General features: G+C 50.8%; 1 protein-coding gene across 2 annotated transcripts; it reads left to right on the plus strand.

Moving 5' to 3' along the window:
* The first annotated feature begins 4,195 nt into the window (after positions 1-4,195).
* Positions 4,196-22,115, plus strand: ADA (adenosine deaminase). 2 transcript variants are annotated; one of them, XM_058814701.1, is made up of 11 exons: positions 4,196-4,248; positions 11,371-11,432; positions 14,572-14,694; positions 14,799-14,942; positions 15,712-15,827; positions 17,279-17,403; positions 18,254-18,325; positions 18,586-18,687; positions 19,370-19,437; positions 19,837-19,966; positions 20,366-22,115. In XM_058814701.1, exons 1-11 carry the CDS (start codon positions 4,213-4,215, stop codon positions 20,465-20,467), a joined length of 1,080 nt encoding a protein of 359 aa, XP_058670684.1. In that variant the 5' UTR covers positions 4,196-4,212; the 3' UTR covers positions 20,468-22,115. The 2 variants fall into 2 exon arrangements, with proteins under 2 accessions (XP_058670684.1, XP_058670685.1); XM_058814702.1 differs by lacking the exon at positions 11,371-11,432 and having other exon boundaries at positions 4,224-4,248.
* The last annotated feature ends 1,443 nt before the right edge of the window (positions 22,116-23,558 follow it).

Consider the following 23,558-nt stretch of genomic DNA (forward strand, 5'->3'; position numbering starts at 1 on the left):
GAGTCACCAGCCCTCTGAGGAGCTGCTTGCTGGCCCTCTCTGTTTTCTCTGACACCCTTGGCCCTGCAGTTGCAATACCCTTAGGAAAAGCCAGCACCCTCTCCCTGCTGATGGGAGAAAGTCTGCTTGAGACCAGGGGGTAGAGCAGGATCTGCTTCTGCTTTTGGAGGCCACTGCTGTGTCTGCTTGCAGCTTCTTTGAGAGCAGAGGGGAAATGAAGTCCCTTTGGGCAGCAGGGTGGATCCTCAGCGGGGCTTTTGCCCTTCCCACTGAGCACAGAGTCCCATGATCCCCAGCAGGAGCCAAAGGGGACACAGCTGAGTTCCCACCAGTGACCCCAGCGATGGCTCACCCTGGGGCAGAGCTTCTCCCTGCCCTGCAGGGAAGCTGCAGAAATTAGATGGGAATTGCTGAGATAAGGCTTTGTTTCAAAACCAAAAATTTTGCAGAAGCAATGGATGTTTGGGCTGAGAATGTCTTCTTGTCTGGCAAAGTTGACTAATACAGCATTATGTCATATTTATACATGACACTGGCATTTATACTGATAGAATTAATGAATCTAAACACATTTTCTTCCATTTACCCCTTAGAATGGGCTGCAGTGAGATACTGGTATCTGGTAAGAAAAATAAAAAGAAAACAAACCTAAAATAAAAAAAACCTCAACAAACTAACAAAAAACCCCAAACCAAAATAGAAAAGTGCCTTTTTTAAGATCTAGGCCCAGCATAAACATACTTCTTATTATTTTTGGAAAGCAGTTTGCAGGTGTCAGCAGCCCTGACACACAGCTGGTATTAACTTCTGGGGGCAAGAGAAAGGGAACTGGTTTAAATATAGCTCCTGGGAAATAAGCACTGGAATAACTTCCAAGATCAGTTTTACTCTACTTTGCTGCCTGGAATTTTCCCTAAAAATGCAAAAGATAAACAGTTAACCTCAGGGATCAGACACATGTGCAGAGGAGCAGTTGCCTTCCTCCAGGATGGCCCCAGAGCATCCTTGTGCTTGTCCAGACAAACCTTGTGTCTCTCTGGTTTCCAAAGTGGGAATTCACCATTAAAAGACAGATTTGAGGATTGTGGTTGCAGAGAGATGTGGTGCTCTCCTAGGGAAACACAGATTTAATGCCAACAGCCCAGCAGCTACTGCAGCCACCTGGTTAAGCCAGAGGTAAAGATGGATAAAGTGGATCAGGGTCAGGTCAATTGAAATCAGCCCAAGCTGTGTTTCTAAGGCTCTGCAGCACACTTGTGTCCCATGAATGCACTGTGCTGACACTCCTGGAAAGAGCTGAGTCTGCAGCACACGTGTATTTGCTAAGCAGGAAAAAACCCCATCAAAAACCCCTTACTGCACCATTCCTATTCCCTGGCCAGTTCAGCTCCATTTGCCTTTTTCTGACCTTTGCTATCAACTCTCCTCCCAGCAGAAAATTACCCACAGGCTATTTTTTTTACCTTGTAATTTCCTCTAATCTCAAATAAATGCTCTAATTGACCTATGTCCTCATGTACATGGCACATTGAGCAGGGCTGTGCCCACAAAAGATCCTTGTAAAGCACTGTCTATTTCCACCATTGTTTATTTATCGTTGTCATGAAATACAATAAATTGCCATTTATTGTATTTATTTATTGTTGTAATTGCTTTGAACCAGAAGTCAGACGTCAAATAGCTGTGAGTCATTATTTAGGCAAAATAGATGTTTTTCAGGTGGCTGATAAAAAACCCCATGATATCCAGGTGAAATGGTCCATGGGAGCCAGAGCTCTCCTTGCCCAGAGGCAGTTTCACACCCAGTGGCTAATTTGTACCCTGCCTGGACCATTTTGTTTGTGCCCCAAACATCCAGAGATGGGAGGAGTGTGTTTTCCAAATTCAGCACTTTAAAAGCTTTGGGAGCTTGAAATGATTTAAAAATATTTAATATAATATTAATAAAATATTTAATATATTAGATAATAAATATATTCTATATATTTTTATATATTTAATGTATGTTATTAAATAGATTTCATATTTAAAATATTTAATATATATCTGCTGTTTATTCCTGCTTGTTTTCCATAAGCCTGGTCAGTGCTGCTCCACCCCTTGGCCTCCTGGGAGCCTCAGTGCTGCTGGCCCCACACTTGGCAGCAGCCAATGATTACTTTCCCCTGCCAGTCACTATTTTGTAAAGAATATTTTTGCCTGTTAGCTGTGACTAATGTGCTTTGTCTGTGCAGCATGAAGGCAGTCAGGGCATCCCTGAAAGGTTGTATTTAATAAAAGAGAACATGGTGATGGACCTTCCACATCAGCCAAGCCCTGGGCTATTCCCACAGGCTCCACTGCAGTGCACATACCCAAATAACCTTGGGATTTGAGCTGAAAAACCACTGTTTTCTCAATGCCTACTTGGCTTTGGGGCAGAAATTCCATCACTGCTCTCATGGCAAAGCTGGGGAGGAGTGACAAGGGAGGCTGGTGACATTTCCTTGTGGCATGTCCTGCACTCACTGAGCAGTGCCAGCAGGAGCTTGCAGCCCCCTGTGGCAGCCCAGGGCTGGAGGAGCACCCAGCCTTGCCCATCCCCACAAGCAGAGCTCTGTGCAGCTAATCCCCTGCTGCCAGCTTCCACAAACAGTGTCCATCTGGAGTAAAAACAGCTGGGGAGGGAGATGAGGAAACTTTATTTTGCAACCATTTGTGGTAGTGTTCACAACCACAGCCCCAAGTGCTTTCTCTGCTTACGCACCAGAGCAAATAACAATAGTATTTTTCATTAATATAGGGATTTTTGTCCCCAAGGCTCCCTGCAGGCCCAGCCTGTGGTCTGGGCATGGCCTCACCTGGGCAGGTGAACTCCTGTCATGAAGAACTGAACTGTGGTGCTTGTCTCTGCAGTGATTTTGGAAATACCAGCTGCCTGCTCAGTGCCTCCTGGGAATCTTAGATCTCATCTCACCCAGGGCTGCACATGGGCCACAGGGATGTTCCCCAAGGCTCCATCCAGGGAAGGTTCCATTTGGCAAATTTGCCTTTAGCTAGATGGGGATACTGGGTCTGGAGTGAGTGGACTCTGCTCTTCCCAGAATCAGAGAATCCACACAGAGAGGAGCAGGCAGGGCTACTCTGAAAGCCTCTTTTTCTGGAGATACTTAAAGTCAACCTGGACACGGCCCTGTGTAACCTACTCTAGGTGAAATTGTATTAGCAGGGAGGCTGGACTAAATGATCTCCACAGCTCCCAACCATTCTGTGATTCTGTGGCTTTTTGCCTCACTGTCTTCACAAAGATGTGGGCTGCCATGTGCATCACCCACGGGAGAGGAAAGCAGGAGGCAGAGGAGCAGCATAAAACATGGCCAGGTCACTGAAAATAAGAAGTGGAAAGCTAAGTGTGAGTTTGCAGGAGCTGCAAGTAGATGTGGTGGACCACACTCCATCAGACAAAATAAAGTGAGTCACTAAGCAGCAGGTTTGAGAGCAGGAAAGGTTAAAACAAACATTGTTGAATTGGCTTCAGATTGAAATCAAAGCTGGTGATTGCTTTCCTGTTCTTCAGGCCAAGCTATCATTTTTTTTTTTCAGTTCCATTTTCTGCCACTGTTATCGTTGGATCAGCAGATCCACCCGGGCCACCCTCAAATCCTGAAGGAAACAAAAGTGGGATTGCAGGAAGGGTGGGTTTAGATTAAACGTGAGATAGAAATTCCTCCCTGTGAGAACGGTGAGGGTGGCACAGCTTGCCCAGAGAAGGTGTGGCTGCCCCTGGATCCCCGGCAGTGTCCAAGGCCAGGCTGGACAGGGCTTGGAGCAGCCGGGAATAGCAGCAGGTGTCCCTGCCATAGCAAGGGGGAGGAAGGGGATGCACTCCCGAGTCTCCCCTCAGCCGAAGTGCTCTGCTCTGTCGCCGTGTGCCCGCCCCGGGCCCGGCCATGGCAGGGGGAGGAAGGGGATGCACTCCCGAGCCTCCCCTCAGCCGAAGCGCTCTGCTCTGTCGCCGTGTGCCCGCCCCGGGCCCGGCCATGGCAGGGGGAGGAAGGGGATGCACTCCCGAGCCTCCCCTCAGCCGAAGCGCTCTGTTCTGTCGCCGCGTGCCTGCCCCGGGCCCGGCGTGCGCGGGGCGGGCAGGGGCGGGGCCGGCGGGGCCGGGCCAGCGGGGCGGGCGCGGAGGGCCGGCGGCGGCAGAGCGGCAGCAACGGCGGCAGCGGCGGCAGCATGGAGCGAGCGCGGGGAATTTTCGGGGGACCTAAGGTGGGCTGGCGGCGCTGCCGGAGGCGCAGGGCCAGGAACGGGGCGTGCACCGGCACCGAGGTGCTGCGAACGGGAGCGGCGAACGCGGCGCGCCCGGGTTGAGGTGCCGTGCCCGGGGTTGAGGTGCCGTGCCCGTGTCGGAGGTGCCGTGCCCAGTGCGGAGGTGCCGTGCTCCGGCCGTGCACCGGAGCCGGGCGGGCGCTCCTGCTCTCCGCAGCCCGGGGCTGCCCCGCCCGGAGCTGCGGCACGGCCGAGCCTTCGCTGGGGATGTGTCCCCGGGACAACGCTCGCTGCCCCCGCTGTCACCCCGCGGTCCCAGCAGGGCGCTGCGCTGGCCCGGCCCGGTGCTCCCCTCAGGGACGGGCACGGGCCATCCCGGTGCTCCCCTTAGGGACGGGCACGGGCCATCCCGGTGCTCCCCTTAGGGACGGGCACGGGCCATCCCGGTGCTCCCCTTAGGGACGGGCACGGGCCATCCCGGTGCTTCCCTCAGGGACGGGCACGGCCGGCCCGGTGTCCCGCACATCCCGCCGCCGGGGCGATGCGGGTCAGGCTCATCCCAGCACCCGGTCGGGGGCAGGGCTCTACCGGGCTGGGGATGCACAGGTGGCCCGGCTGGGGAAGGGGAGGCTCTGAAGGGCCCTGCGTCCCAACCGCTATCGTAGCCTGCTAAAACAGATGTTTTGTCTTTTTTTCTCTTGTGTCTTTCATTTTGTTTTGGGGGTTGGTTTGCGTGTGCTTTTTTTTTGCTTTTTTCTTTTTTTTTTTTTTTTTTTTTTTTTTTTTTGTGGTTTCATTTTTTTTTTTCTCTTACACATTTAGTTCAGTTATTCCTCAGATACCCATGGCACCACTTTGGAGCACTCTCTGACAGCAGGCACCAGTCTTTCACTCTCTCCATGCCTTGTGTACTACATCTCTAGTAGGATCATATGGTAATGTTTTTATTATCCAGATTGTAACCTAGAGGACTAGAGGAGGAAGAAGATGAAACAGCTGTGACTAGCAATAGTCCTGTATCTGATGGAAGAGCACTGCCTGTGCTGCAGGATGGCTCAACCATCACGCTGTGGTCTGGGTGAGGTGCTGTACAGGGTGTGCCAGGTTGGGCTCTTGTGGGAAAGTAGGAGTCAAGGCAGAGGAGACCAAGAAAAGTGATGTGGGAGTTGTGGTGCTGCTCTGGGAGAACGTGAGTGGTGGCAACTGCTTGTGGCTTTTCTAGAGAAGAAGATTGTCTATAAAACCACAAAAGGACTGGGGGGTTTTGCTGCTGTTTGCATCCTCTCCCACTCTGTTTATCTCTCAGCTGAGTTTGCACCAGGAAAGTCTCACATACTTGGAAAGGGCAGTGTGCACAGGTCTGATTCATGTTTCATTTTATCACTATGGTTCCCTTTCCAGGAAGCTGATCTGTGCAGTAGCAGGCAAACCTTGATACCAAAATCCAGGGAGCATTGGCAGCTGCTGATGGTTAAAGCCTTTTTAAGTGCACTTCAGTTTTGGGAGATGGTGGTGCTTCATCAGCTCCACTAAGAAAAAAGGCTGTTGATTCACCCTGCTGATTTTAAATTTTTGGTTCAGACAAGTAACTTAAGTTCTTCTTTCATTTGTGCTTCTACTTTCCCAGTGTATGGGAGACTGGGATACCAAAGAGAAAGACCTAGGAAAAACTGCAGGGTTTGACTGCTAAGATCAGGCTTCTGTTGTCTGGCTATTGGCAATTACGGGACTGGTTTTCCTGACTCAGGCAGTCCCTTTCAGTCCTGTGAACCTGCTAAGTCAGGCTTGGGGGAAAAAATGGGCCTGAAGTCAGTTAATGAGCTCTATTCATTCCTCTGGATGCTCTGCCATTGGGAACGATCAGTTTTGTGTTTTAGAGATGTTTCTGGCAACTGGAGCAGCTTCTACCCCAGCTGAATGTGGGGCTGGGGCTGCCTCTGTGTTTTTCAGGAACTCGCTGACTCCCAGGGACTGCAGTGATGAACAGGGAGCTGTGGCAGGACAACTTTGAACCCTGCTTATCTCAGGCCATAAAAGAACAGAGAAGTTTGATGTTCCTTTGATGTCAGCCATCACCCTTTCTGTCCCACAGCCAGAGCAGAGACCATGTCCTTGCTCGCTGCCCTCTTCTTGTAGGCCAGCCCCAGCTTGGGGGCTTCAGGACGTGTGGCTGTCTTCTCCTGCAGCTCCATGTGCCATGCTGTGGAGAGCAGAATGGGAACAGGGCTTTCTGGGGTCAGGCCCACTCTCTCCAGGGACTTGTGTAGCTCATTTTTAAAATAATCATCAGGTGACATGGGGGAGCTGTTCTGTGAGGCACACTGTGTGTGTCAGCCTCTCACAGAAGAGTGGCTGCTGGCTCAGCCTGGGTGGTACCAAAGGTGCCTGTGCTGGCTGTACCCAGGGGGTTTGGGTTGGGATATCCTGTCCCACTCCCTGTAGCTCTACAGACTCTCCCTGCCCATCAGGGGGACTGCAGATCCACGATGGTGTGTGGAGGATGATGTTGGATTTGTCTCCTCCACCTCTTGTGCCCAGCCTGAGCCCTGACTTGGCATGGTCAGAGCATGGTGCTGCTGAGACTGCCCTGAGCTCGAGCCAGGCCTTACACAGTGCTGCCTTGTGTGCTCAGTTCTTTACCAGTGTGGCACAGGAATGTTCTTGGATAACCTTCCCTGATCCAGGTGGCAGTAAGAGGTTGTCTTGGTGCTGCACTAAGTGCCAGGACTCTGCTTTACTCTTTGTTTTGCTCTGAAGGGGTGCTGTGCTCCAGCCAGGGGTGGTGTCAGCTCTGTGGTGGGTTGGTGGGCACACGGCCCTGCCACCCCATGGGAACCATCACCTGTAATGGCACACAGCCACCATCACCTATTAATGTCACCAGGGGTCTCCCACTGAGGACAGTGATGTAGTTGGTGCCAGGCTGCTCAGCACTGGAGCATCCTCCTCTTCCTCAGCCACCAAGCTCATAAATCATTGTCCAGATGCGTGGAAAGCACAAATATTTCCTCCAGGGGAGCTCTGTGGGGATTGTAGTCTCTCATGTTCCTCTTTTAAAGGCTCACCCCTTACAGCAGGTGACATCTCCCAGGTGCATTTGTGATGTGTTCAGGTTTGAGGATAATGCTGTGCTACTTCCACTGCACAACTCTCTTGAGCCACTCTCACCTCTTGCTTCTAAATGAGCATTTGAGATCAATTTAGGATGAGGAACTCTTTTTTCCTAACAGCACATCGCCTTAAAACCAGACTTGTTTTTTCCAGTGATTTGTCACGCTTATCAAATAATTGACAAATTAGAGCTGTAATTAGCCTGGTTTTCAGCCACTGAGATTAAAAGAATGAGCCTAAATCACCATCTTTCAAGAGCCTGATAAATAATCCTGGGCAAAGTCACTGTGAAGGGTTTTAAAATGATGCAACTTTATCAGCAGCCTGATTATCTATTAACGTCTGCTGCAAACCTCACAATAAAAGGGGAAGACTGACTTTGGTCATTGTATATATTTTTAAAAAGACCCTAACAACCCCCTAATACAGAAAATCCTTCAAGTGCCTTAGCTTGAATGGCTCTTTTTATGCCATATAATGGGCAAGCTGAGCAGGTAACTGCTCTGCCATGGTCCACTGATCAAACCATAATAGAGAAATTGTGTTGGGTCGACTGTGGATAAAAATACTTTGAATGTTTGGTTAACTTTTTCCCCTTAATTTCACTAAAATGAAAATAATCAGACTTGATCTTGGAATGGAACGTACTTATTTGAGTACCTTCATTTTGTGTTTGAATTTATTTTTGAAGCTTATTTCATCTCAAAGAAAACATTACAATATTTTCAGAGAAGTCAAGCCAGAGCCCTTAAAACTTCTCCTTTTTAAAAATCTAAACCAACTTGCTGATATCTGCACTAATGAGTCATGTGCCATGGTTGAGCTGAAACTTTTTTTGCATAAAAGTGGAAATGTCTGGGCTTGCTCTGATGGCCTTGCTGGGGACTGTCTGTGCTGAGGAACACACAATTTACAGCCTTTTGAACGTTCTTTGAACCCATCCCTCTGGCTTCCAACAAGTCTGGAGTGAAATTAAAGGCTTTATTGCATTACACTCTGGGTTTTTGATGGGCTGGTGGGAGGTCAGTGGAGATGCAGGGAGGACTGAAGGGCTCCTGCACAAAGCTGGTCCTGAGGGTCCCACCTGTACCTGGGAGAAGAACAAAGCTCCTTCCTTAGGAAAGCACTGGAGAGTTCTGCTGCTCTCTTGTTCTTCATCAGAACAGGTGTTACCACATGAGATGGGCTGATAAGGGAAGTTATCAATCTGCTCTGGTGGGTGGCATCCCTGCCCACGGCAAGGGGGGCTGGGGCTAAATGACCTTTAAGTTCCTTTCCAACCCAAACCTTTCTGTGATTCTATGATCAGTGGTCCTGGGGTGGCTGAAGGCTCCTGCCCAGTGCTGGTGCAGCCTGTGGGGCTGTTCAGACCCTTCCCCAGCTGTTGAGTTCCCAATACAATGTGTGTGCTCGTGCTTTCTCTAGAAATAAATCAGAAGGTTTGGGGTGGGAGAGCACATGCACGTGGAGCTGTGTTCTGAGGAACAGAGAGCTCTGGAAGAGCCACTGGGCTCCTGCATTCACCTGATTTCTGCTTGCTCAGGCATCGTCCCCTGGAGCCACAGCTCAGAGAAAACTCTTTCATCCTTATCTGGGTACTTTCCTTGGCTTAAGGCAAGGTCGTGTCACCCATTTGTATGTGGGAAAGACTTGTGCTTTGTTTACCCGAAACAAACACGCAGGAAGAGAGCTGCAATGTAATCTGCAGTGAGCAGCCTCCCACGGACCTGGAAAGCCTCAGGGATTGCAAGCAAGGTGCCCAGGGCAGATGAGCTGCTGGGTTGTGCCTCTGCTGATTGCATCCTTATCTGGAGTCCTGTAGGCACTTCCATCTGCTCTTGGATGTCCTTTGGCCATCTAAACAGCATAGGAGAGTTCAAACTCTGCTCTCAAGCACTGGTCTGGGGGAAAAGCCAAAACTTTTGGGGTTGAACAGCATTGAACAAGGGTTCCTTAGGACACAGACCCCAAAAAAAGGCTGGCAGGGGACAAAGAGCCTGTTGCTGGTATTGGAGAGGCACTTGCTGCTTTACAAGCATCACACCTGCAGAAGAGGCAGGAGGAGGTGATTTCCATAGGTGAAGGTGCCATGGAATCTGCTTTCTCACTGATGGGAATGTCATGTTGGGATGTTCTTGCAGGAAACACTTGAAAAGTGTTTGAGGGAGAAGACCTCAACAGGTTCAGGTTGCTTTGTTTTTAAATCCAATGTGAGGAAATTTCAAGCCTGTAACTCCATCAGAAAGACTTGAGGGCTGTTGAATACCTCAAGGAGTGGATCTTGCATGGTTTTGAAATATGAATTGGAGCTGAAGAGTGGAAAACATGCCAGGCATCTACATCTGGCAATGCAGACCATGTTTGTATGCTGTTATTTTATTTGCTGCTTTGCGGGACATTTAGTCCTCATAAGCAGAATTGCATAACTCAAGGAGAGGGGAAAGATCAGGTTTTGCCCTTCTTAAATCTTCCTCTGTGTAGATTGAGATGGTATCTTGAGGGTAGGAGCAGTGGCAGGGGTGTGCTTTTACAACTGCTGTCAGTGGTGGCTGTGGGTGTATCCATGACCCCTGGACCAGCTGATTGCCACCAGCAGTTTGATCCATGCTCAGCCTGCCCCACCTGCGTTTTGCACCCCAGCAGTGTTTGAGTGGCAGCTTGGTGGCCATCACGAGGAGGCGGCCTGAGCCCCAGCACTGTCCCTGCCCTGCCTTTTGCAGCAGGAGTGGCCAGTGGGAGCCCTGGCAGTGAGGCAGGTGCTGTGCCTGCAGGGCAGGTGTGCAGGGTGTGTGTGGGGATGGAGTGAGCTCCTGGGCATCCGTGCAGCCCCAGAGATGGGCACTGCCAGCCCTGTGCCAGGAGCTCACCTCACCTGCTCCTGGGCACTGGCAGGCACTGCTTACTCAGTTTTCTCCCAGCTCCTGGTAGTTATTGTTTGATAGCTGCCCTGACACCAGAGGGTTTGTGGGTTGTAATTAGTAACCCTGGGTAGGTCAGTTATCCATGCAAATATCCAGTCCTCTTCTGAATCCTACTCCTTTCTTACCCTTGGCATCTGCAGCTCTCATCTATGCAGGAAAATGCATGGGTGTTATAACTAAATGTCCATGATGTTATAACTTAAAGGAACCTTGTGTAGTAAGTTTCTAATCTCCATTTTTTTGTAAAAATACAGTAAAATCAAATATGTACTTTGTAGGCTATTCTGTTACTTAAAAGAAAACAGTTCTGGAAAGATGGCTATCTAGCTGAAACATTTTACAGCTAATATTTTCCCGCCCAGTTTGACTTCCAAATCACATTTGTCCTGTTCCTCCGAAAGCCCCAGCTGGCTAATGGGAAAAGCTTGCTTTTGCTTTTCTGGCTCTCTTTCTCCAAAATTCAAAGTTTCAGCAATAATGGGGAAATAGGGCTTCAGAGTGAAAAGACTTGAATTACTGTCCTATTTTTAATGGGTAAAAATTTAAGTGGTTTATTTTGAAACCTTGTTATCTCTATGGGGCAACTTGTTATCATTTTTTTACAGCACCTTTGTGACCCCTTGTGTAGGATTCGAGAGCCTCTAAACCCTGATAATGCCATGTAATTAACAACTCATCAGGAGCTGACTCTTGGAACTGAGGTCAAAGTTTTCATGTAATGATTCTTAGCAAATTAATTAGGGTTTGGCTTCCTGTGATTTCAGGGAGGAGGTGTGCTGGAAAGTTAAGATGTATGGAGTTTGCTTTTTTCACTCCTCCTGAACTCTAAGTAAGGATAGGGCAGTTCCTCAAAATTACTGGAAACAGGATAAATTTCAAAAGATTCATTAAATGTGTGAGCTGCAGCAAAATACTTAGGCAATACATAGATACTGAAATATAAATTTCATAATGATTATATTTCAAAAATGTGGATGTGTCATGACTTTGTCCCTGTATTGGGTACATTCATACCCATGTGAGCACCAGTTACTTCTGTCTGAATTATTGTTGCAGCTCAAGAGTGCCTGACCCATTTCTCCCATTACAGGTAGAGCTTCACGTCCACCTGGATGGAGCCATCAGACCAGAGACCATCCTGTACTTTGGCAAGTGAGTTGTGGGGGGACATCAGCTCTGGGAGCTGCAGTGCAAAGGCATCCTCCCTTCTGCTGCTGCTGTCTGTGACAGAGGAGCTGCTGAGGCAGCAAACCTGGCTGCTGCTGCTTCTGTCTCTGCCCAGACCTGCACAGTGTGAAGACACTGAGCACACCCCAAAAGACAGGGGGGCTTCCCAGGCAGCAGGAATGGGACTGAGGTGGGTTTGGGAGCTGGGCAGGCTCAGAGAAGTACCATGAGAAAAGTCCAGAAGATGTCTCATAAAGAGCTGCCTGCTTTGAAATGTACCCAGGATACAGCAGAGGTGCTGCAGTCTGATTTCTTTTTCCACACTCCTCATCACAAAGCCAAGTGGAATGGCAGCAGGCTGGGAGTGTTGTGTTGGTGGTGCTGCAGCTGCTACATGGTTTGGGAGAAAAAGCCAAAGCCAGCTTGGGTGGCCTTGCCAGCCCTGCTGCCATGTGCATTTGAATCCCAGGCTGTGTGCCTGGTGTCAGCAGGCAGGGAGTCTCACTGGTGTGGGGCTGGCCCAGGGAAGCACCTGGCAGGGGTTCAGAGAGAGGTTGTTTCCCTGACAGAGCCCACGTGCATCTTCCTTCAGTGTGGGTTGTGTGGGAAGCACGGGGTGAATGATTAACCTGTGCCAGGGCCTGGCTCCACATTTGTAAGCAAAACAAACAAGATTTCCTCCAGCTGTCACTGATACCCTCACACCAAGAAGGTGGCAATGGTAAGGATTTCAGTAAATGGCTCTTAGGCACAGCTCTGGTATTTTGGGAAGGAAGTCAGTTCTGATATTTTGGGGAGGAGAATGGGGAGTTGTTCTAGCATCCTGTGAGCCCAGCAGATTCCAAGGCAGTGCAGTCCTAGGGAGGACTATTCTTTCTGGAGGGCCTGGCCATAGTTTTTACTGCTTTGTCAAAGAAAGGAGGGTGGGTCATGGCTGTCCATCCCATTTTCTTGCTGGAGGCAGCCATGGTGAGCTCAGGGTTCCTGCTGCTGGGCTGCAGGGCTGGAACTCAGCTCCAAGTGAACAGAAGAGCTGGTGCTGACTCCCTGGGGCAGTGCTGGGTCCCTCTGCCTGCAAACAGAAAATGCCAGTGTAGTCCCCTAGGGGAATTGCAGGAGCCCTGACACCCAGGAGACACTGGCTGTCTGAGGATCCTGTGCCAGGATCGTTTCTCAGGGCAGAAACCTTCATTGCCTGAGCGTGTGCTGAGTTCCCTCTTATTTTTAAACAGCCCTGGCACCCCCTGAGCTGCCAGCCCTGGGGTGGAGCAAGGCTGTGCTATTCATGGGCTCTGAAACTTGCACTCACACACAAACCTCTGGGGCAGTGCAGAAGGCTGTAGGGGACTGACTGCCTTCATAACCTCACCCTGGGCACAGAATGCTGCTTGTGGTCTATTTTTAAAGGTAAAGAGCTGGACATAATTTTGCTGGGTGGTGTTTGACCATGTAGGCAGAAGCCCAAGCTGCTGGGATGCACAGGCCCCCGTGGGCAGTGCACTGCTGAACTGAGCTGTTTGTAGAAACCTTGTCTCCAATTCTGTCAGGTCTGGGTCAGCCTTTGCATCATTCCTGCTCAGCCAGAGGGCTCAGAGGTGTGACAGACCCCTCGTGGGGCCTGGGTGTCCCCAGGAGAGGTGCCCTTTCTGTGATGGCATGGTGTGCATGGTGCTGCCCGTGGCTGGAGGGAGCTCTGGGCAGGACACTGAGGTGGCAGTGAGGACAAACACATTCCTCCCTGGCCACTTTGCTGCAAGAAGGATCCCACCTACAAGGAGGGGCAGCAGCAGCCCCAAAAGCCAAACTGGCATGATGCACCAGATGTCCCCATGCAGAGGCATGGTTCCATTGTGGATCATTGCAAAGCACTGCCACTGGTGCCTGCAGGAAGGCACTGCCTCAGCAAGCACATGGAGCAGGTCAGGGACGTGGCTTTGCTGTAGGAAACTTTGCTGGGGCAGGTGGAGGAAGGTGCAGGTCGGTGCCTGGAGCAGAGACTGAGGTGTCAGTGCCATGGAAAGGGCAAGGCAGGGAGGAAAACCGATGCCTTGGCAGCAGTGAGTGTTCCCTGCAACTTAATCTGAGCAGATTGCATGTGAGGGCTGAGCATGGGGCTGCTTTCCTTGCTGCCTGAGTGGGGCAGGAGCAATATTTTCCAAGGCCAGGAGCAGGGTCCTTTGCACTGTGTCCCTGCATGGCTCATGGGGATGGCTGCTGGCAGGGCAGCACTGCAGCTGGCTCTGGTGTTTTGTCTCTGTTAGCAGGGCTCTCCCATAAATCAGCTGTAATTCATTGTGGCAGGAAAGGGGATTAAAAACAAATGTCTGGTTATTATTCCAAATTTGTTTTGGCTTGTGCAGGGTACCAGAGGGTGGGGAGATGGCAAAGCTTGCCCAGAGAGCTGCAGCAGCCTTGGCTGGCAGCTCCCTGCTGTATCTCAGCTGTCCCCACGCAAGGAACACCTTCACCCACTCAGAATTCCAGCTGCTCCTGGGAAAGGTGGCTCTTCCCTCTTGGAAGCATTTACGTGGGGATTAGTGTGTCTGTCGCTTCAGTGAGAGCAGTTGTTGCCCTTTGTTCCTGCGTGGGAGCTGTTCCTGCCACAGGAGATGCCACCAGGATGCTGGGCTCAGGAAGCAGCTCCCTGTCAGGAGCTGCTGGCACTAAACCCATGGGCCACAACACTTCTGCCTGTGTGATCCGAGGTCCTGGAGCATCTCCTTGATTTTTTAATCCTTTGAGCCTGCATAAGTGGAAATTAACTCTTCTGAAGAATTTTGGCAATTCTGCTGCGAGGTCTAGGACGTGCCAAGAAATAATCCAGAGCCCCTTTAGATGAACTCCTTCTTAAGCTTAAAATGTGCCCTGGCTGTGTTCCTGCTGGGTCAGCCTGGGCTTGTATTTGGGTTTGTTTGTGCTTTGCCTGTGTTTTGGCTTGCCTTCCTCTCTGCTGAGGTTCAGGGCTCCATCCGTGAGGAGCTTTTGGAAGGACAGGGTGTGCTGGATCTTTCCTGTGAGGAAATGATGGTTGATGCTGCCAGCTTTGGATGCAGTTGGTGTGTACAATGGACTTATTAAAAATGGGATAACCTTCCCTGTCAGTAACATGTGGCTTTGTTTCCAGGAAAAGAGGCATCCCTCTCCCTGGGAACACTGTTGAGGAGCTCCTGAAGTATGTGAGCTATGACACACCACTGACACTCCCCCAGTTTCTAGAGAAATTTAATTACTACATGCCTGCCATTGCGTAAGTACCCTGCTTTCTGGTTTTGCCCCTCAACCCCTGTCAGGATCAGCCTTGGAGGTGCCCTGTGTGTCCTGAGAGTGACAGTGGCACTGCCATCCCTGCAGGGGTGACCGTGAGGCGGTGAGGAGAATTGCCTACGAGTTTGTGGAGACCAAAGCCAAGGAAGGAGTCGCCTACGTGGAGGTCCGGTACAGCCCTCACTTCCTGGCCAACTCTGGTGTGGATCCCATCCCCTGGGGACAAGCTGAGTGAGTGATCCTGGGGAGCTGGGAGCTGCTGGGTGGGCATGGAGAAGGCATCCCCATGCCAGTCAGCCACTGGCCTTCAAAGGCTGCAGTAGCAAACCTCCTTCTCCTCCATGCAGTGAGAGCCAGCATGCCTCCACCTCTACCATCAACAGGGTTTTTCACCTTGAACACCTCTGTGTGCTGCAGTGTTTTAATGTCGCTTGCTCTGGGCACTGAGTTCTGTGCTCAACTTTCAGGCTGAAGCCCTTCCCTGTGAGAGGGAAAGGAATGTGCCCATAGGGACTGCCTGACCACAGAATGGGAGTTTGAGCTGGCAGAGGTGGTGGCTGGTGTTGGAGGGGGCTGCTGCTCTGATGCCTTCCTCTCATGACATCCCCTCTGTGGTATGTGCCTCCCATTAAATCAGTGCTGGGCTCTGGGGCCCCTGCAGAGTGTGCTGTGGTGGGTGCAGAGCCCTGGGCTTGCAGAGAATTGTGTGCCCCAATGAGATGCTCTGGCAAAGAGGGGATTCCTCTGCTCAGGCAGGATGGACACCCAGTTCCCCAAGGCCTTTTAAATCTTGGTGTCATCTGTGCCTGCTGCAGTGGCACAGGGGTTACACCTGTACCAGGTGCATGTGGCTGTGGCAGGGCTGTAAAAGGGCTCTGGGTGGTCTCACTGGGAAAGTGGAACCTGGGGCAGCCTGTCCTCCTGTGGGGCTGCTGGGCTGGACCTGCCTGCCTCCCTGGCAAGTGTGTGGCCTCGTGCTGATGGCTTTTCTTCCCTGCAGGGGGGACCTCACTCCAGATGAAGTGGTTCAGCTCGTAAATCAGGGACTGAAGGATGGAGAGAGGGATTTCCACATCAAAGCCAGGTCTATTCTATGCTGCATGAGCCATATGCCAAGTAATGTATTGCAGCTGCCCTGCTGCTCTGCTCCCTTCCCTGAGGGGTGGGGGGGATGTCCCTGGGGCTGGGGCCCTGCAGGATGTGGGGAGAGCCCCAGTCTGTGGGGCTGGTGCTGCACCAGACAGTGCTGGGGGTCTCTGCTCCTTTCACTGTAGGACAAAGCTCTGCTGGATGCAGGAGTGGGGGTCTGTGGGTACAACCAATGTCTGAACTGGTTGTGTCTTGCTAGAGGGACAAAAGGGGCTCCTCAGTGCTCTCCTGGGGCAGCTGTGGTCTCTGCTCCCTGCCCAAAGGCCAGGAGCACTCAAGGTTGTGTGCAGCCTGCACTGCCCTGCAGGAGGGATTGCTGCTGCAACCAGCAGAGGTGGCATTCTCATACCTGTGTCCCAGCTGATACCCAGAACCAATGGTGTGCTTGATGAAAGTCTTTAGCAGTGCATTCAGGATGTGCTGCACACTGAGAAGCCACCCTGTAATTAATGAACTGATGAGAGAAAGGCAGAGATACCAGCCAGAACTGACTCATATTAAATTTGTTAATAAAATAATGTGTCTAACCAAGAAAGTTGGAAAATGGTGGAAAAAAATAGATGATGAAGTTGCACACATCGTCCTGGTGTGTTCATATGATTTGGGGATTTTCTGTACACAGCAGGTGCCTGTTAATTATTAACACAACTGTTTCTCTCTGTTTCTTGGCCTTCTGCAGGGGTTAAGTGCTATGTGAGCTGGTAGATGCAGTTTCTCTCTCAGAGGTTATCTATCCTGATCACAGAGAGCTCTCAAGCAGTTGTTGGCCACTTGTTAGTCTCTTTTTCCCTGCTGGCAAATAGATAAAACTTCAGCTCCTTCCTGTCAGGAATAGAATCCTTGGGAGAGTCAAGGATGCACCAGGGCAGGGATGGCTGCAGCACAGGGCCCCCCAGAGACCCCTCCCAGCCCAATCTCCTCCCTGACACAGCTCATCAGGTGGGGCAGTTCCTGCCTTTACCCTCACCCTGCCCAGCCAGGGAGGGGATGAGAGCTCAGGAGTTGGGGGATTTCTCCAACACATCATGTTACAGCCCCAGCGCAGTGCAGTGCAGTTCATCTTAACCTCCAGCAACTGCAGCAGTCACCACTGCTTGGAATTTTTTAAATTAATTTTCCCCTGCTTGAAGTGAGCAGAAAAACATGATGGGAGCAGTTTTATAGCTGGTGAATGCATTTAATTTCCCTTTCACTGACAACAGACTGATCAGTTGACAGTTTTTATCTGCCTGAAGATCACAGAGATGACAGACCTTCCTAGGAGTTTGCTAGCTTTCGTTTTGAGCATCAAATTTTGGGAAAGACTAAAGAAAATAGCTGTAGCCTTCTAGTTATAGAACCAGGATTTGTTTAGAAAGATGCTGCAAGTGTGACCCTAATGAATGCTTCCTCCTGAATGCTGCTGCTGCCTCTCCCAGGCTGGTCTCCAGAAGTGGTGGAGCTCTGCAAGAAGTACCAGAATGACTCTGTGGTGGGTGTTGACCTGGCTGGAGATGGGACCCTGAAGGTGGAGGATTATGCTGAGCATAAGAGGGCTTATGAGGTTTGTGGAATAAGTTTTAAAAAGAAGTTACTAGAAGAATATATATTGAGGGGATGTGTGTGAAGGGATTCTTTTCAAACTGCAAACAGCTGGGACAGGTTAAAAATTCGTTGCGGCTATTAAAAACATTCAGTTACATAGAAAAAGCATTTGTTTATATTTCCTAAGTGATTGATTGCAGGCATCATTGCTAAAACATGGCCTCAGAGCTGGGGCTTGGCACTCTGTGAGTGTGACATGAGTTCCATGGAGCCCAAATCAACCCCCACTCCTCTGCTGTTGGCTCCTGGGGCTTGGTGAAACCACAGCCAGGGGTGGAAGAGACTGGCCTTTCCAGTCTGGCAGAAATCACTGAGGAGCAGAGCAGAAACTGCACATTTGCAGGGCTTTTATCTGATCATCTCAAGTGCAAACACTGGAATGGCTTCAGGAGCCTGATCCCAGGCTCTCCCCAAACCTCAGCCTTTGCAGTGGCTCCAAGGGAAGGGAAAGCCTCTCTGCCAAAAATGTAGAAGTTCCATAGCATGGAACTGCTGCAAGTTTCATGCAGAAAGGCAGGTGGGTGGAGAAGAGGAGCTCAGAGCTTGCTGCTGTCTGGAGAGGAGGCAGTGGTGAACTCAGCCAGAGTAAAAAGCCCATGAAGAGCCTGGCTGGGCTCCAGTGGAAGATAACCAGGATTTTTAAGTCTCTCTGTGTGTGACATACAGAGCTCTTGCAGCCCTTGGAGTGTAAGGCTCGTGATCTGTGGGCCCTTGGCACAGGAGCCTTGCAGTGAGAGCAGTGCCAGCCCAGAGCTGGGTGTCCTTGCTGCAGGGGATGGCACAGGAGGATGTTGTCCCTTGTTTTGCAGGAAGCTGAGAGGTGTGGGATCCATCGCACCGTCCATGCTGGGGAGGCTGGCCCGGCTGCCATGGTCAAGGAGGTATGAGGAGCTCCTGCCTCAGGGCACAGAGGGACAGGCTGTGACATGCACTGCCCAGGGCACAGAGGCATCCAAGTTGTCCCCAAATCCATAGCAGAGGGAACCCTGGGGACATGGGCACAGATCTGACCTGATGGCTGGAAAGGGACATGCCAGGGGCCAGCTCGGGGGTGTGGCTGTACCTGCAGTGGGTTGGGGGCTCTGGGCAGGCAGGGCTGAGCTGTGCCTGAGGCTCTGAGTGCTTCTCCTGTGCTCTCTAGGCAGTTTATGTCCTGAAGACCGAGCGTGTTGGCCATGGGTACCACGTCCTGGAGGACCCTGAGCTCTACAAGCAGCTGCTGAAAACAAAGATGCATTTTGAGGTAAGGATGTGCCATGGGACTGTGACAGCCAGGGAGGTGCTGAGTGGAAAACAAGCACTCACTCAGGCTGTGCTACAGCCAGGGACAGGACCTGACACCCAGGTGCTGACCATGCGTTCAGTGGTGTTGTGTTTATGCCCAAAGCTGCGCAGGAAAAATGTTGGGGACAAACCTGTGTGTCTGCTGGGAGCACTGGTGTGCACAGCAGCTTGGGGGAGGGATGTGGCAGAGAGAATGGATCTTTGTGTGGCCATGGATGAATTCTGGAGGGCTTATTCACTGATTTATACACAAATCAGGCTGCTGTACAAGAGCAAGTCAGGTAGGAGGGTGGGAATGCCTGGGAGTTACAGTGCACATAAGGATTTATTTTGCTTTTCCCGAGAATGGAGATATCCACTAATAGAGGGAATATGTACTTAATGCAGGTGGTTTTGTAGCTGTGAGTGGCACAGGGCTGGTGACTGACTGGCCATGGGGAACATCCCACAGCCCTGTCACAGTGCTGTGGCTCCTTGCATCCCTCTCCTGGGACACGCAGTGGTCTGTCAGAGCAGTGCTGAGGGGCAGCTGTGAACAGAGCTCTGATCTGGTTTTACCAGTGCTGAGCTATCTGTGTCCACAGCTGGGGTTCAGATCCATGTGGTTGATTCTGGTTTTCCTACTCAATTTCCCCAAACAGGTCTGCCCTTGGTCCAGTTATCTCACTGGAGCGTGTCCTCCGGACTTCACCAAACACCCTGTAATACAGTAAGACTTCTCAATTATGTGACATATCAAATAACCAGGATTGGGGTTGTTACAGCTGTTTTATCGCTTTACAAAGCTAAGGCACAGTGTCCTAATTATGTAGGACAATGTGGCACATCCATGTACCTGGGCATGGGAGAGCCTGGTGCAGCTGGAGGGATGTGGGGGTCCCTTGGGGAGGCTCTCCTGTCCCTCCTGCCCTGCTCTGAGCTATGGGGCACGAGAAGCTACAGCCCAGCCACTCCTGGCAGGTCAGTGCAGAGCCATGAGGGGACAAGCTGAGCCTTGTGCTTTTCTCCAGCAGTCCCAAAGTCTTTGCTTTTGCTGCATTTTACCCTGAGAACTGCACAGTATCACAGCCAGTGGTCTGCCCACCAGTTCAACCTGATTTCCTTGCAGATTTAAGAAGGATCATGCCAACTATTCTCTAAACACTGATGACCCCCTCATCTTCAACTCCACCCTTGACAAGGACTATAGCATTGTGAAGGAACACATGGGATTCACTGAAGAGGAGTTCAAGAGAGTTGTAAGTCAGCCTTGGCTGGGTGCTCTGCTGGTGTCTCAGTGCAGCCCAGAACAACCTGCTGGTTTTATTTATAAGCTGAAGAGTTTTTAATGGGAAGCAGAAAATTCCGCTCTGGCCTTGTAAGCAGGAAAGTAGGACCAGGCTCAAAGTACATCTCCCAAAAATTCCTGAGTATTTAAAGGCCTTTGCTTTGTGCTGGTCTCATTTCTCCTGGGACTGCTGCTAGTGATGGGCCAGAGCAGTTGGCATCAAATAAGGCTATGGCAATGAACCTGAGTGTGGAAACTTTACACCCTTCCTTGCCTGTTGCTGCTCAGAGCCAGGTGCTGGGATGTGCACAGCTGTGTGTTCATGTCTGATGTGTCCTAATGTCCCTGTGTTCCCCCTCTGCCTCCTCAGAACATCAATGCAGCCCAGTCCAGCTTCTTGCCCGAGAAGGAAAAGCAGGAGCTGCTCAGCAAGCTGTATGAAGCCTATGGGATGGTCCCCAATGCATCCTGAGCTGTCCCTGGAGCCAGCCTGGAGTGGGGCCCTCTGCAGAAGAGCCTGGCTCTCCTCTGTGCCAGTGGGAGCACTGGCAGGGGGTGCCCAGAGCCAGCCTCTGTTCCTGGCAGCCCTGTGCTGACCCTCACAGTGCCCATCAGAATCAGACCATCAATCACACACCCACCTGTAGCCCACAGTGTCTCTCCTGAATGGATCTCCAGCTTCCTGTGCTGCTGCTGTGTGAGCAGACTGGCTCTGCCTGCTGGCCTGCCTCCCTTCTCCATCTGCTGGGCTTTCTGTGCTGCAAATGCAAACAGAACAACCTCCCTTAGGGGTTTTTTCCTTCCTCTTTCCCTGTTTTACCTGTCCTGTCCCACTGACCTGCCTGGCCCTTGCCTCAGTGCTGAAATACCCACTTTGAGCTCTGGCTGTGGCCTGGGTTAATTCACCTTTCCAGGGCAGAGGTGTGCTAGTGCTGGCAGCCCTTTCAGACACAGAGGCTTTATTCTTGTCCCTGTGGGTGGGAGGGCCTGGTCACAGCTCTATTTACCCAGGGTTAGTCTTGTACTAACAAGACTGGAACAAGAACAAGCTGCAAGCTGCTGCCCCTGCCAGTGCACAATTCCAAAGGGCATTTAAAACAAAATACAATTTTGTTTTGCATCCATTCTTGCAGAGAGCTCCCATGTATCAGGCCTGCCAATGTCACTGCTGCAGAGTGCACACCTTGGGCTCAGGCCCCAGCTGTGCTCACAGCTGGCCATGACCATGCTTGCACATGCAGGGGAAGTTGGAACATAATTTTACCACTTCAGGCCAAAATCTGCCTTCTGGGATCTTCCCCACTTTTTTAATCTTGGAGAACTCCTGTGAACTGCAGTTTGATCTTCCTCTTACCTTTGTTTAGGGCTTGGAAAAAACATGATTGATTGCCAGGTTTAACAATTCTGCCCTCCTTCTGGTTTGACTCAATCATAAGGCACTCTTAATGCTGAATAAGTAAATTAACTTGGACCCAATGTCACACATTGACTCAGGTCCCATCTGATTGCTTCTCTCACTCAATTATGACACTGGCTAGAAGTCAGATCTTCAGTTTGGTGTAGAATTTATACAGAGAAACTCACCAAAATTTCCTTAGTGATTTTATGGCATTAGAGTGTTTTTACTCAATAAGCAATAGAGCTCCAGAGAAGAAGAGACCATTGCTTTCTTACCTGAGTGTGTGGTGTGCTTTAGCATCCCAGGGCTCTGCCAAGATGCTCACTCCAAAGATTCTGTACCAAAAGTTTGCCTTTGCAAAGGGGCCATGGTCAGCATTGCCACGGACAGCCCATGGACTGGCCCAGTCCCTACAGCAAGGATGGTGTGCTGGGAGTGTTTCCATTCTTTCTGGGCTTCCATGCTGGTCTTCAGAGTTAAACACTCATCTCTGAAGTACGTGGTGCATATAGACACATAGATAATAAATGAACGTGAGAGAGCGATTTTCTTACTTTTATAAAGCAAAAGATAAAGTATCACTTTTAAGGATGTGATTGTGGTAAGAAACAGGTGTTAGGTCATTTTTCTCCAATTGTTTCTGAAGAAGAGTTGCTTGGATTCTGGATAGTTGATTTTTAATCCTGTTTAATAAAATAACAAATTTGTATTAAAAGAGAAATCCTTGTGCCTTTCTGTCCAAGGGTGACTGTTAGGAGCTGTGGCCTGTGGTGTCCAATCCCTGCTGGGGGTTCATTGATAGGTGTGATGGGGGCTTTGCTGCCTTCTCCTGCTGCCAGCTTGGAAGGGAAGCCTCTCCCTTGCCCAGCAGCCCAGTTGGATTTGTGGCTCCAGGTTGTTCCAACCTCCCCTGTCCTTTTCCCTTCAGTAACACAAGGGCTGTGTGCCACTGCTGGAGCAGCAATGCCATCACATCTCACCTTTCCAGGTGTTTATCAAAAGTAGTCACTTTTCTTTCCTGTCTCCTGGGTTTTGCACAGTTGGTTGATGCTCAGAGCCAAAGAGGGGCAGTCTGGGCTGCTGGGCTTCACCATCAGCGTGGGCAGGGGAGTGTTTGCCCCAAGGTTTTTGGGTTATTTAGTGCTTGGTTGGACTTTGACAGCTCTGGCATGCCCGTGTTCAGCTGGAAACGGCTGGGAGCATCCCTGTGCTCAGCAGCTCTGCAGATGAGGATGGGGCTGGACTAAGACAGTGCCCCTGGTCTTTCAGCAGTGACAGTGGCTGAGCTGGCTGTCACTTGCAGGGGGAACCTGATGCCTCTCACCCAGTCCCTGAGAGAAGCTGGCCAACAGCTCCCTACTCCTCTGCCTAAATATAATTCTGAAACAGATATTTTCTGACCAGGGAGAGCTAAGATTAGCCCACATTTGACTGTTGGAGGTCTGTGTGGTTCTCAGTCCTTCTGCTCTGCCTTCCAGCTCTGTGTATGTGTCAACATGAGGCAAAATTACTGTTCTGTGGTAAGGAGAGCTGGAAATGGGGCTTAAAGCCACAGCTGTGCAGTCAGCCAGGTCCGGGAGCTCCCTGCTGGTTTGCCCCTGGGCACAGGAATTGGGAGCAGGCTCTTGGCCACCATCCATGGCTCTGCAGTGACACCCAGCCAGCCCAGGAGCCCTTTGCCAAAGCCTGGCTGCCAAATCCTCATTTCCTGTGGGGGCTGGAGCTGTGGAGCCCTCTGTGCTCACCCCACGGCCATCGCTTCTCACAGACAATTCTCCCTCTGCCTGGCAGCCACTTCTCTGCTGATTTATGGCCTTGTTTAGGCTGATAAATCTCAGACTTGTAACACTCAGCTCTTCTCCAGGCTGTCAGGGAGATGATTTGTCACCAGTGGAGTTTCCCAGGTCAGCTGTGCCCTGTCCCTGTGCTGGTGGGTCAGTCCCAGTGAGGCTGCTCCACTGGGATCAGTGGAACACCAGCAACACTCCTGTAGTTCTGTGCTGCAGAGGGAAATCTCCTCTTCCCACTGGCACCAATCCTGCTGGCTCCTGGGCAGTAAACCTGGGAAAGTGGGGGCAGACTTTTATAATCTGTGCCCAGCTACATCTGCCTCCATCCATGTGCTGCAAAGCCATAGGGTTTCACAGACCCAAATCCATGGGAT

Source organism: Ammospiza caudacuta, chromosome 15, assembly GCF_027887145.1.
Source record: "Ammospiza caudacuta isolate bAmmCau1 chromosome 15, bAmmCau1.pri, whole genome shotgun sequence".
In the NCBI taxonomy this organism is placed as follows: Eukaryota; Metazoa; Chordata; class Aves; order Passeriformes; family Passerellidae; genus Ammospiza; species Ammospiza caudacuta.

Bases quoted from the DNA above. Each gene is read 5' to 3' on its own strand.
- ADA (XM_058814701.1), top strand. From the start codon at position 4,213: ATGGAGCGAGCGCGGGGAATTTTCGGGGGACCTAAG. The intron at 15,828-17,278 runs GTAATGTATTGC...TGCCTCTCCCAG, and splicing joins CTGCATGAGCCATATGCCAA to GCTGGTCTCCAGAAGTGGTG. The intron at 18,688-19,369 runs GTAAGGATGTGC...TTCCCCAAACAG, and splicing joins AAACAAAGATGCATTTTGAG to GTCTGCCCTTGGTCCAGTTA.